The 13,050-nt window shown below is 53.0% G+C and overlaps 1 protein-coding gene and 2 long non-coding RNA genes across 3 annotated transcripts in view; 1 reads left to right on the top strand and 2 right to left on the bottom strand.

Moving 5' to 3' along the window:
• LOC147351388 (uncharacterized) overlaps window positions 1-13,050 on the top strand; it is a 46,238-nt gene that overhangs the window by 1,824 nt on the left and 31,364 nt on the right. The gene's annotated exons all lie outside the window — the stretch shown is intronic.
• Window positions 1,667-3,408, bottom strand: LOC147351389 (uncharacterized). Its single transcript, XR_015147493.1, has 2 exons — window positions 2,305-3,408; window positions 1,667-2,188 (listed from the first exon to the last, which is right to left on the bottom strand). It is a non-coding gene; the product is annotated as an uncharacterized LOC147351389 (long non-coding RNA).
• The window catches only part of MARCHF10 (membrane associated ring-CH-type finger 10), a 99,964-nt gene continuing 92,566 nt past the window's right edge, over window positions 5,653-13,050 (bottom strand). Inside the window, 3 exon segments of the mRNA XM_086357084.1 lie at window positions 5,653-5,915; window positions 5,917-5,944; window positions 9,116-9,158. Coding sequence (XP_086213210.1) covers window positions 5,885-5,915; window positions 5,917-5,944; window positions 9,116-9,158 — 102 coding nt within the window. The 3' untranslated portion in view covers window positions 5,653-5,884.

Genomic DNA, 13,050 nt, shown 5'->3' with positions numbered 1-13,050 from the left:
TCTATGATGTCCTGAGACCCAGCCCCTGGTGCCTGGGCACAGGGCACTGAATCCAGGCTCCAAGCCCAGCCGGCACTGGTGGGGCGAAAACCGGCTCAGCTCTGGCCACCTGGCCTCCGGGACGGCTCGCTGAATCCATGAATGAACGGGCCGCTCTCCAGAGAGTGGTGTCAGGCCTTCTCACAACCTCTTCTTGTCAGATCAGAGATGGCTTGCTCCCAGGTGTCCTGGCGGAGCTGGCCTGGCCCAGCGGGCAGCACTGCGAGGCCGCAGGGGTGAGGAGCCGGCCAGCCGCACCACATGGCTCTCCTGGAACAGAGCTGGCCGGGCCCTGCCAAGCTGCCTGGAGCACTAGGGCGGGAGTCTGTGGCAGGGACAAGGTCAAGAACCGCATCTGGAGGGAGAGGCAGTTCCCGAGAAAGGCGGGCAGGAAGCAGGAGGAAAGGGAAGGGCGGTGGAGGGAACATGGAGCGGCCTTGAGTGAAACTGGCGTGAGATCAAAGTGCTCGGATGTTCAGGTCTCTGTCTCAGGGGTCAGTGCGGCCAGGAGGCCCAGTGAAGGCTGACTTTAGTCTCGACTCCCCACTGAATCGGCCCCGTTGGATCTGCAGGTGGCAATCCTTGTCCAGCAAAGCAGCCAGGGAGGCCAGCCCTGGAGAAAGGAAAGGGACAAAGCAGCATGCAGGCATTTCCCCCTTGAAATGGATTTGTTGCTCGCAGTCAAAGCAGAAAATGGACTAGCTTCTGATAGTGGCTGATGGCAGAACTGTAGCCATTTCAGGGAAACCCTGGTCGGTTCAGGTTTTCTAGTCAGCTTTTTTTTTCCTTTCCTGCCAGGCATCTCTTAAGTTCTGAGGTCCTGTGGTGTGTCCGGGGGTCTGGCCCTCCTCGGTCATTGCACAGCCCTGCTGGCTTACTCAGGGAGGCCTATCTATCTCTCTCTGGGACCTGAGAAACTTTTGGATGGTGTCTTTTCCTACTCTGGGGCTGCAGGGAACTCGGGGACATTGCCTCAGACAGGCCATTCCTCCATGATGATGGCAATGATCAAGATACTTATTATTTACTAGGTATGGCCCTGTTCTAACTGCTTACCATGAATAAACTCATTTTATCCTCTCAACATATCATCAGCTGGTTGTGACTGTGCCCCTTGACAGACGAGGAAACAGAGGGACCGAGAGGGGAAGGACTTGGCTGATCACTTCTCCACCCTCCCTGCTCTATAAAAAGGTTGGGGGATGGGATACAGGAGAGAACCCCCCCTCCCCCGCCATGATCTTACAGTCAGACTCTGAGGCTCAAGAACTCTGTCTCAACCTGAGACATCTGTGCTGAGTTTCAGAAGCCTGTTTGGAGTGTAAGGGCTAAAAGTGACCTCTCTCCTTTCCTTTTTCTCTGGCCTCCATTCCTGAGGCAGCGGGGGAGGGACACCTGATTAGCCTGGGCTGGGGTTGGACATGGCACTCAATGCGCAGAATTGCATAGGATGGGGACTTCCCCGGTGGTCTAGTGGTGAAGACTGTGGGGCCCGGGTTTGATCTCTGTTTGGGGAACTAAGATCCTGCATGCAGCACTCTGCGGCCAAAAAAAGGAGAATTGCTTAGGATGTGTAGAAATGAAGTGGGGGCTTGGTTCATATATGAGACATTTGCACTATTATGGATATTTTATTACTTTTATTTTATTGGAGTACAGTTGCTTTACAATGTTGTTAGTTTCCATTGTATAGCAAACTGAATCAGCTATTCGTATACATATATCCTGTATTCCTTGGATTTCCTTCCCATTTATGTCACTGAGTAGAGTTCCCTGCACTATATACAGTCAGTTGTCATTAGTGTTCTATTTTGTACAAAGTAGTGTGTATAAATCACTGAGGATGGGTGACTGCAGTCTCGAAATTAAAAGAAGCTTACTCCTTGGAAGAAAAACCTATGACAAACCTAGACAACATATTAAAAAGCAGAGACATCTCTTTGCTGACAAAGGTCCATAGAGTCAAAGCCATGGTTTTTTCCAGTAGTTATGTACAGATGTGAGAGTTGGACCATAAAGAAGACTGAGCACTGAAGAACTGATGCTTTCAAATTGTGCTTTGTTGGAAGGACTGATGCTGAAGCTCCAAACTTTGGCCACCTGATGTGAAGAGCCGACTGATTGGAAAAGACCCTGATGCTGGGAATGACTGAAGGCAGGAGGAGAAGGGGGAGACAGAGGATGAGATGGTTGGATGGCATCACCAACTCAATGGACATGAGTTTGGGCTAACTCCGGGAGACAGTGAAGGACAGGGAAGCTTACATGCTGCAGTGTCCTCTGCATTGGCAGGCGGATTCTTAATGGATTCTTAACCGCTGGACCTCCAGTGAAGTCCAGAGATTAGCATTTGAATCAATAAACCGTAAAGAAGATCACTCTCCCCAGGGTGGGAGGGTGGGCATTGTCCAATCCATTGAGGGCCTGAATAGAACAAAAAGGGAGAGAAAGGACAGCTTTTCTGTTGAGCTAGGACACTCATCTTCTGCTCTCAGACATCAACACTTCTGGTTCTCAGGCCTTCAGACGCCAACCAGGGTTCACACTCTTGCCACCCCCACCCCCACCCCCACGTTCCCAGGCCCAAGTTTGAATTGGAACAGCACCACCGGCTTCCCTAGGTCCTTAGCTTGCCTATGGCAGACGGTGGGACTTCTCAGCCTCCATAATCCTGTGAGCCAATCCCTCATACTAAATCTCTTTCTATATATCCTATTAGCTCTTTTTCTCTAGAGAACCCTAGTGCACATTCCTTCCCATGTAACATGGGGTTACTCGTATCTGCCTCATAGGCGTATTGTGAGGATTAAAGATAAATGTAAAACGCTTACTCTCAGGCCCAGCTCCTAGGACGTGCTCTGTAAGCACGACCTGTGGGCTCCTGTTACCTCAGTATGATGTTTTCTACACATGTCCTGCTGCCCCCGTGAGAACTGAGCTCCAAGGAGGTGGGTGCTGTGCATTTTCCCCCTGTGTCTTCACAACCTGCGCGTGGTTGAAAAAAGTGAAAGTTGAGTCCGATTCCACAACTCCATTGGCTGTAGCCCGCCAGACTCCTGTCCATGGAATTCTCTGGACAAGAATACTGGAGTGGGTAGCTATTCCCTCTCCAGGGGATCTTCCCAACCCAAGGGTCTAACCCAGGTCTCCTACAATGTGGATTCTTTACCCTGTGAGCCACCAGCGAAGCACAAGTTGATAGTTGGTAAAAGCTGCCTAAAGAGCCAAAGGCATAGGAAGACCCTGTGTCCTGTCCAATGTGCCTCAGCCTCGAGTAGATTCTGCCAATATTTAGCCAGTTATAGGGGAGGGAGATAGCCCTTTTCATCATTCTTTTAAGTATTTTTTGAAAATTTATTTATATGGCTATACCGGGTCTTAGTTGTAGCACCCGGTATTTTTTTGCAGCATGTGGGATTTACTTCTCTGGCCAGATCAAACCTGGGCCGGCTGTATTGGGAGTGTGGATTCTTAACTACTGGGCCACCAGGGAAGTCCCCATCATTGTCTTTTTTTTTTTTTTTTAAATCACAAATAATGCATTTAATTGTTAAGCTTCTTGCAGTACTCCTGGGTCAGCAAGATCCACTGGAGAAGAGATAGGCTACCCATTCCAGTATTCTTGGGCTTCCCTTGTGGCTCAGCTAGTAAAGAATCTGCCTACAATGCAGGAGACCTGGGTTCGATCCCTGGGTTGAGAAGATCTCTTGGAGAAGGGAAAGGCTACCCACTCCAGTATTCTGGCCTGGAGAATTCCATGGACAGAGGAGCCTGGCGGGCTACAGTCCATGGGATTGCAAAGAGCTGGATACGACTGAGTGACTCACACACACATAATAGAAACGGACAAATCCACGTTGTTGTTTAGTCACTAAGTTGTGTCCGGTTCTTTGACATCCCATGGACTGTAGCCTGCCAGGCTCCTCTGTCCGTGGGGTTTCCCAGGAAAGAATACTGGACCCATCGTTGTCTTTTAATAAAGGAGACTTGGTACTTTGGCATGTTGGGCCATGAGAAGCCCCATCGGCAGACCCCTGGGCTGCAGTGACGATGAATTAATGGTGCGGGTCTGTTGTGTTGCACCTCTCGCCACCCAGACCTCACAGGAGACACTCCTGCTTTTGTCTGTAAATCCTTCAGATAGTTTCCCCAAACCCAACACCGGCTGATGTAAACCTATAACGGTCTCAGGATAGCTGCCTCAAACCCTGCTACATCTTCCTGTGGGTTTGGCCTGCCAGAATATTTACCCAGCCACCTCAAATTCCATTAAGTTCTCTGTAAACCTTATTTTAAAATATGCATTGTCCCTTAGGTATTTCTCAGTATTGGCTCCTGGACAAATCCTTTATCTTCAGTTGACCTTACAATTCAGTTAAAAATAAAGACCCATTCTCTCATAGAATGATCAGGGCTTGGAGCTCCACTGGTGAATGGAGCAACTTGAGGTTATAGGAATTTTATATACATTATGGAGATATTTTCAACCTGAGTGGCTCTTCTAGGGACTATGCACATTTAAAGATGTCCTTTTGTTTGGTTCTTGGATCTAGGCAGCCTAGTGGAATTTGTTTGCAGTCCTGGAGTCACTTTGTCTAACTGTGGAACATATCAGACAAGATTTTGACATCTAGCTTTTCCTAAACCCTACTGACACTGTAATTTATTGAGGGGACCCTTTGGCAGCAACATCTTCAGTGGTCACTATTGTTCTGAGGAGGGCAGGTCTTGAAGGCGTTTTGAGAAGCATCTCTTCCCCTTTTACCTTTTCCTCTCTCTTGCCCTTTCTCTGCCCCTTCTTCCGTTGTTTAGAAAGTCTGTTGAGGCATATTTTACAATTATACCAGAGTTCGCCTGTGTTAAGCGCACAGTTCAATAAGCTTCAGTAAATGCATCCAGTTGTGTGAACATGACCACAGACCAGCTTTCAGAAGCCCCTCATCACCCCGCAAAGTCCCCTCGAGCTCGTGTGCAGTCCCTCTCCGCTCCCTCCCCAACCCCCAGCAAGCACTGCTCTGTTTCTCTGGTTTGCCTTTCTAGAAATTGCAGGTAAATAGGATCATACAGTATGTAGTCTTTCGTGACTGGCTTCTTTCATTTGCTGTAACGTTTTTGCAGTTCATTCCCTCCATCTTTATTTTTTGACTTGGCTTTGTCTCTGTCTCATATACACACACCTACCTCTTCTTTTCTTACTAAATTCTCTGCCTTGTTTTTCATCCTAAGTCTTGATCTGGTCTTTGGATGATAAGATGCAAGTAGGAGAGAAGTGTGGAGTAAATGTACCAAACCCTCCTAAGTGGGTACCTACAGGGGCAGCCAGCCAGCCTCTGGGGGCCCAGGCGGTGTCATCCCATGTGGCAGTGATGGTGGGGGGCAAGGAGAGGTGAGACGTGGGGGGTGTGGGAGGTGTACTCCTCAGAGTTTCAGGCCCTGAGCCTTTGTCCAAGGGGACTGGAATGAGCACAACACAAAACTGGGTGAACAACGTCAGTTTACTGATTCCACTCGGTGGAGTGAGACCTGAAGGGGTGCCCTCCACAGAGGGACCTCAGGCCATGGGGCCCACTAGGGCCAATGGGTCCCCTTGGACTTCTGGGTGGAAGGGCAGCAGCTGGGCAGCTGGCGGGGGCTCAGCAAGCCCAAGTCTGGGACTGAGCGGGTCGCTGTTGCTGTCTGTGGATGCTCGAGCCAGACCCCAAAAAGAGTGGCAGAAGGTGAAAAAGATAACTGGGAACATCGGTTTCGGTTTCAGTGGCGAGGAGGAAGGGAGGCTTGTGGGCATGGAGGAAGGGTGGCCAAGAGGAGAGGCTTCTGCCTGGCCAGCTCCAGGCCAGCTCCCTTGCTAGACAACTCGGCTGTTGCCTTCACAAACTGCTGCCACTCCCATCTCCCAGCTCGGAACCTGGAAAGCAAGAGGAAGCTCAGGCTGCGGACTCTGTCGTGGAGGAGGATGGCATCATTGCCCTTCCTGCCCAGCTCCCCCAAGCCCCTGCCCCAGCACCAGTGACCAGACACACAGACAATACACAACAGACACACACACACCACACATGCTACAGTGCCTGGAACAGTGTGAGGAACAGAGACCCCGCAGTCTTTCAGGGATCAAATTGGCTGGACACAGAGGGTCATATGATGGCGGGGCACAGGGGCAGTGAGAAGCAGTGGAGTCAGAGGAGGAGGCCAGGTGGGGTGCTTTCTTTATTCTTGAGAAAGATTCTCATTCTCAATATTTATTTTCTCATTGGCTGCAGTGAGTGCTCCCTATTTGGAAGCACATTCTGACTGGTGAAGGGCAAGGGAACAAGAGTAATCGCCTCCCTCCATCCCTACCTGGACGCTCTCAGCTTCTTCCTCCACCACAACGCAGCCCCAGCTCCAAGAGCTGCCCACCTTCTTTCACCTTCCTCTTTCCTCCAAATCTAGTTGCCTTGACTTGTACATTTAGAGTAGGGGGCAGGTGCTCTGGCCCAGCCTTGGCTGAAGGCCTTCTTGGCCGCTCCTCTCCACACCTGTATTGATGGCTGCTGGAGGCATGATTCCCCTCCCTAGACTTGGACTTGGCTGTGGTGACCATTATTCGTGCCAGCCAAGAAGCAGCTGTCAGGGGGGCTGTGTGACAATTTGTTAGACCCAGGCACACCCACCCAGGGCCTCTCCCCAGCAGCCCTTACCTCGGTGCCACCTGTGGCATCTTGTGCACAGCCTCGGTTCCCAGAAGCCCAGGACAGGGTGCCCAGTGAGAAGGCTGGCATGAGCCACAGAGGCTGGCATCTTTGTGTCACCTGCTGTGCCCTGATGTGTTGCCTTTTCCCTCCCTGTTTACCTGCATGGGGCTAGGGCAGCGGGTCACAGCCGTGACTCAGCTGTAGCAACCCATCTTCACAGAGCGCTGCCAACCAGGTGAGTCCTGCCAGGCTGCCGGGGACCAGAGAAGCCACGGCCCCAGGGGGAGGGCGCGAGGCGTGTGGATCCGCCTTTGGCTGCCCTGGCTCTTGTCCTGATCAGAGCTCGGGCGGGAAGCCAGGCCCCGGCGGCGTCTGAGCAGCGTGCCAAGACGGTCCCTCTGCGCGGGGCTGCCCCTGCCGGCGCCTGGGGTGTGCGCAGGGCTGGGACAGGCGGAAAGGGCCTGGACCCGTTTCCAGAGGGGGAAATCTGAGGCTCCCACATTAGGACTCTACCGGGAGGGGGTGGATCCTAGAGCTAGTCCCAGCTTCCTGAAGAGAGGCGGTTGGTGACCCGGTGCGGGGCTGGGGGCGGGAACCATCTGCCTCGGAGCAACACAGGAGGCAGGGTTCCCTCGGTGGAGGCTCCTTTTTAAGCACCACCCCGGGGGCGCTCTTCTCCCGTCCTCTAGAGATGGCACTCAACCCGGGGGCCCCAGGCCTGGAGCCGCGGTGCCCCTTCCGCATCCCCAAGCCGGGGTGTGGAGGGAGGCTCTGCATCCTGCTCCGGGCCGCCCCCCGCGGCAGGGCGGCAGCGGGCCCCGCTGGGCACTAGGGGTCGCCCCTGCCCAGCCAGACCGGCCCGGGCGCGCCCGCCGCTGCAGGTTTCCCCGAACCGGGAAGAGCGCGGGCGCCTCCGGGGCGGGGGCTGGGGACGGGCGCGGCCGGGCGCGGCGCCGAGACCCTGCCCGGAGCCTCGGGCCACCGAGCCTTCCCGGCCGACGCGCGGGGTGCCCTCTCTGGACGGAGCCGGGGCTCTCGGCAAAGGCCGGGCGCAGACGGGGTGCGTGCGCCCGCACACAAAGGTCTTTCCTAGCTCTCACCGTTCCCTGCCTGGCCTCCCTTCCCGGCGGCCCGAGGCGGAGCAGCTGCTCGGGGTCGACCCAGGCGACGACGCCGGGGGACCGGCCGCCCACCGAGAGGCCCCGCGACCTTGCGAGGGCGCGAGGGGGCTCTGGGCCCTCGCCCGGCTCGGCTGGACCCCCGCGGTGGCGCCCGGGGACTGGGACCCTACGAGTTCCTTTTGTGAACAGAGAGCCCTGTAGAGCCCTCCCCCCTCTGAAAATGATCTGCCGGCTTCTCGGGACTGCGTGCCCTGAATAATAGATGGGTGCTCTAGGGTCGTCATCTGGGCCCCACCCTGTGGAGCTTTGAGCTGGTTCAGCCTCTGCGGGCCGGTCGGTTGCGGGGGGCGGGGTGTGGGTCCCCAAAGCATTACCATGACCACTGACTGTATCACGGTCACCAGGGGCCCACCCCCCAGTGCCTGAATCGGTGTCTCTGGGAGGGGCCCAGGAATCTGTATTTTTCTAAGTTCCCCAGGTGATTCTGATGGCAAAGCCTGAGTGGAAATAGCTGTTTTAAACCTTTTAAGGCAGGCAGTTGTGACATTTCTCTCCAGAACAGCCTCTGGGGATGGAACTGTCACCTCTGGCACCCCGTTCCTTAGTTCACTGTAACGTTTATCCTCCCAGCTGATGAGGAAAGTTCTTCCCACATCTGACCACCAGCCTGCCTGCTTTAATTGAGCACGTTTTCTTGAGTCAGGTTTTCTATGGGATAATAAGCCTGCTTTGGAGACAGCTGGCCTGGCTCCTTGGCCCTTTCCCGACACTTGTTTTCCTTGTTCAACTTCTGAATCCAGCAGGCCCGCTGGCTTGGGCGGAAGAGTGAGAAAATCCAGTAACTCCAATACTAACTTGTGAATGATGGCTATGTGAATACATAGCCCTTTATGTAATGGCTCCACAGCGCCCTTCCGGGGTTTAGAAGAAAACCCAAGAGGCTCCTCTGAGTGCTGGATGCTGGAGAATCCCAGTAAAGGGAAAGAAAAAAAAAAACCTGCAGCAGGTCATCCTATGTCCGAGGAAGACTGATCCTCCCTTTGCCCGCCTTTGCTTTCGCTTTCAGCATGAGTTCAAACTCTTATCTCTTCTGCATCCAGCACACTTGGACTGCCGTGCTGACTGCTGCAGCTAGGGTTTCCCCAGCTTTGTGGGGTTATTTTTGCCTCTGGGGGCAGGGGGCGGTTGTTACTTCCTTCCATAGGATTAGGTTCAACACAGCCACAGAAAGACAGCAAATTGCCAAACACCCTCAACATGGCAGGACCGATCCCCAACACCTACTTTCATTTTCTTCCAGCCTGGGCTGTGGGTAGTTTCTTGACAACTATGGGAAAGAAGACAATGAAAAATGAACCGTTTTTTTCCAAAGCAATTGTGAACAGATGTCTAATCCCCTAGTCGCGGGAATATTCTAGGAATCCCTGACATCACCTTAAAGGGGCAGAGAAGGAGGCGTGGAGGTGCGAGGGCAGTGTGGATATTCAGCACCTGTGGGGCATAGGCGCCTCCTAAAGACAGCGTCAGCGATAGCGCAGGTCACCTTCGCCTGTTTGGGTTGTCTAAATTTGGCAGTGTGAACAGACCTGCGACCTCTCAGCAATTGATCTGAGCAGCAGAACCCCATCCTGACAGTCCAGAGTCACATTTCCAGGCAGTGGGGGTGAAAGCCGTGCTAATTGGCCACTTGCCTCACCACTGGCTTTTAAACAATCGGTTGTATTCTCCACCCGGCAGGAAGCAGCAGGCCCATCAAGGCTCTGGGCTCCCTCTTTGTTCTGACTTTATGGCATTTTATGCCACAATGAGAAACACTGTGTACTCCGTGGGAGGCCATTGTGCCAGGCTGCAAGGATGTGGGCTCTGGGGCTTGTGCCCTTCCCCCCCCAGCGGGAGGAGGGCCTTTGTGACAGGCTGGGGGACAAAACAAGGGGTGCTGGACACTGTTACTGGGGCAACTGCCTGGTCAGTGTAGCCCCTGGGTCCCTCTCCGCAGAAGGCCAGGGGCAAGGGCAGAAGGTTGGAATTTCTTCTAGAGGAGCAGTCCTGGTTACCTGGTAAATTATACATCGGGCGGTGCTAGCAACGGCCTCCGTGTTCCCCAGGCTGCTAGGACGACCTCATCCTGCCTCTAGATTCTGTGCCCGGAGATGGTGGCTATCTAATGATGGCCACCAGGGGGCGCCAACTTGGTGAGTAGGCAAGCTTTCCCAACAGTCGGCCAAGTCTGGGCCTTGCATAATTTTGGGTAGATTTGGTCTTCTGAGGCAAGGGTTTTCCGTTTTGTAGAGGTGGTGTGAATGGGGAGAGCCTAGGGAAAATCCATGGAGCCTCACACGGATAGGCCACTGGGATTTCAGAGCGACTTCAACACCCTCCCCTCCCCTTCCAAGTGAACTGTGAAAGTAGCTCCCCTGTGGCAGAAGACAGGTGGGTACTTGGGCCAGGAGGGCATGGTGGAAGCCATGGGGTCCCGTCTGCGCTCTGCCTTTCAGTGCGCACACACACATGGGCAGGCAGGGAGAGCAATTTCGGGTACAGGGTCATTTCATTGAGAGGGGTTGGAGAGTGTGGCACAGACAAAACCCACAGCCAGGAGGAAGCCCAGGTTAGGGAACTCCGGAGGGAGCAGCCCCTGAATACTGGAGTGTGCCACATGGGCGCTGAAAGGGAGAAGGCGGAGGGAAGGCATGTCCATTTAGCTTCACCCTGCAGAACAGTCCTGTGTCCCCATGAGATTAAAGGGTGAACCAAGTAGGTCAGGTGAGGCTGGTGGGGCCCCATGTTCTCTGGAGATGCTCCCATTGTAAACAGCTGAAGAGAGGAAAGGCCAGTTTCCCGCTAGGCATTTGCAGAGCATAACAGTCACTGCTCCCTTCAGCCCATAGCTCACTCTCTGTGCCCACTTAAATCTGGCCCCCCACCTCCAGTGCTCCCCACGTGGGCCCCCTAACCCTGTCCCAGTGCAGCAGCCGCCCAGCTGGGCTTCTTCCCCCTTCAGCCCACCCTCCACATGGCCGCTCCCACTCCCTCTCAGAAACAGAGCTCTCCTGACCTGTCAACCCCAGGCTAGAAAGCCTTCCATAGCCTCCCAGAGCTGCACCCAACCCCGTCACATCCTCCTTACTTCCCGCCAGCTCTGGCCACACTCAGTGCCTTGACTTTCCCAAACACACAAGTCTTTTCCTTCCTGAGCCTTTGTGTTCCCTTCTGCATGGGTGCCCTTCCCTCCCCACCAGCACTGGTCTGAGACTCAGCTCCAGCATCACCTCCTCAGCTGATCGGTTGACAGGAGCAATAACAGAAGCAGCTTTGCCACCAGGCTCCCAAAGCAGTGGGAAGACGGATGGCAAAGAGTACAAGCTAACTGGATTCAAAGCAAAGCCCTCTGAAACGTTGGCTTGTGTCCCTCCTGCCTGGAGGGTCTGTCCTGCAGAAGGTATGGAAGAAGAGGGGGTAGGGGGGGCAAGAACAGCGGCCCCTTCCTGTCCTTTAACTCTGCCTTCTTCCACATCCAGCTCCATCTCCTGAAATAACACAAGGCACTTTTTATTTTTTTGGATACTCTTGGTTACCCATCTGTTTCTTTAGACTCTGAATCCCTTTTAGGCAAAGTGTGTCTTGATCATCTTCATATTTCCCAGGATCTAGTTTAGAACCCAGGGGCTTCTCCGATGCCTCAGTGGTTAGAGAATCTACCTGCAATGTAGGCGACACGGGTTCAACCCCTGAGTCAGGAAGATCCCCTGGAGGAGGGAGTATTCGTGCCTAGAAAATCCCATGGACAGAGGAGCCTGGGGGTCTACAGTCCATAGGGTCACAAAGAGTTGGACATGACTGAGCAGACTGAGCACAGTTTAGAACCTAGCACATGGTAGACATGTAGAAAACCTCTGAATACTCAAATATACCTTGAACTTGAAAGTGTTCCTTTACCTAGAACACTTTTTTTCCTCCATAAATTTATATTATCACTTTCTCCAAATTTCTCCAATTTTTTCAATACTTGCCTCTGGAAGAAGCAAGTATTGTTCACTTTTTCATTGCTTGAGCATCAGGAGGTTACTGAGTACCTAGTATGTGCCAGGCATTTTCAAGGCACTGGAGGAGCATGGTGTACAAAAGAGGTAAGTGTTCCTTATTCCAACTTGCCAATGACCATATCCTCCCCCTGACCCACCCCTGCAACCCTTAGCAGACCACATCCTTTTCCGGCAGTAATTTAGCAAGTTTGTAACCACTCAGCGCTCCTGGCATCCATAGTGTCTGGGACTTGGTCAGCAGTCAAACATGATTCATTGTGTGTCCAGCTTCAGGAAAAGGATAGATGTAGAAGGTTTAACTTTGCCTTAAAAAGGCTCACAGCCTCACTGGGGAGCCAAATTATTTGTTTATAAGATCACTGAAAACCCCAGGAAGCCACTGTCAGGGAAGATTTTGGGTTTTTTATTTCACAGCCTTTGGGAATTCACTGGATCTGTTAGTTCTCTTGATCAAGGGCTGCTGCTGCTGCTGCTGTTAAGTCGCTTCAGTCGTGTCCAACTCTGTGCGACCCCATAGACAGCAGCCCACCAGGCTCTGCCGTTCCTGAGATTCTCCAGGCAAGAACACTGGAGTGGGTTGCCATTTCCTTCTCCAATTCAGGAAAGTGAAAAGTGAAAATGAAGTCGCTCAGTTGTGTCTGACTCTTTGCAACCCCATGAACTGCAGCCTACCAGGCTCCTCCGTCCCTGGGATTTTCCAGGCAAGAGTACTGGAGTGGGTTGCCATTGCCTTCTCTGGATCAAGGGCTACTTTTTTTTATTATTTCCTGGTTTTCCCTATATGTGAGTCTCACTTTCCCACCTGACTATTAACTCCTCCAAGAAAGGGACATCATGTCTGATAGCCACTTTCCCAGGTCCCCATCTCAGCACCTGATATGCAGGTGTGAATGAGTGATCACCACCATGGACAGGCCTTCACCACTGTGTCTTACTGAGACACACCCAGGAGCCTGTTATGAATGGCTTTTCAGGTTCTGCTCAGTAAAGAAGAGGGGAGGAGGTGTTCCTTCCCATCATAGTGCCTCTCTCTTGCTAAACGTCACCCTTAGAATCTTCTGCAAGAAAATACTGAGACTCAAATCCAGAAGAGAATCAATTTGACAAAAGCCACTTGTTATGGCAACCCACTCCAGTATTCTTGCCTGGAGAATCTCATGGACAGAGGAGCCTGGC

This window comes from Bos grunniens, chromosome 19, assembly GCF_055505025.1.
Source record: "Bos grunniens cultivar Pamir isolate PY7600 chromosome 19, Bosgru_T2T1.0, whole genome shotgun sequence".
NCBI classification, from domain to species: domain Eukaryota; kingdom Metazoa; phylum Chordata; class Mammalia; order Artiodactyla; family Bovidae; genus Bos; species Bos grunniens.
Note: the sequence above shows the minus strand (reverse complement) of the source record. Positions and strands in the feature narration are given on the sequence as shown.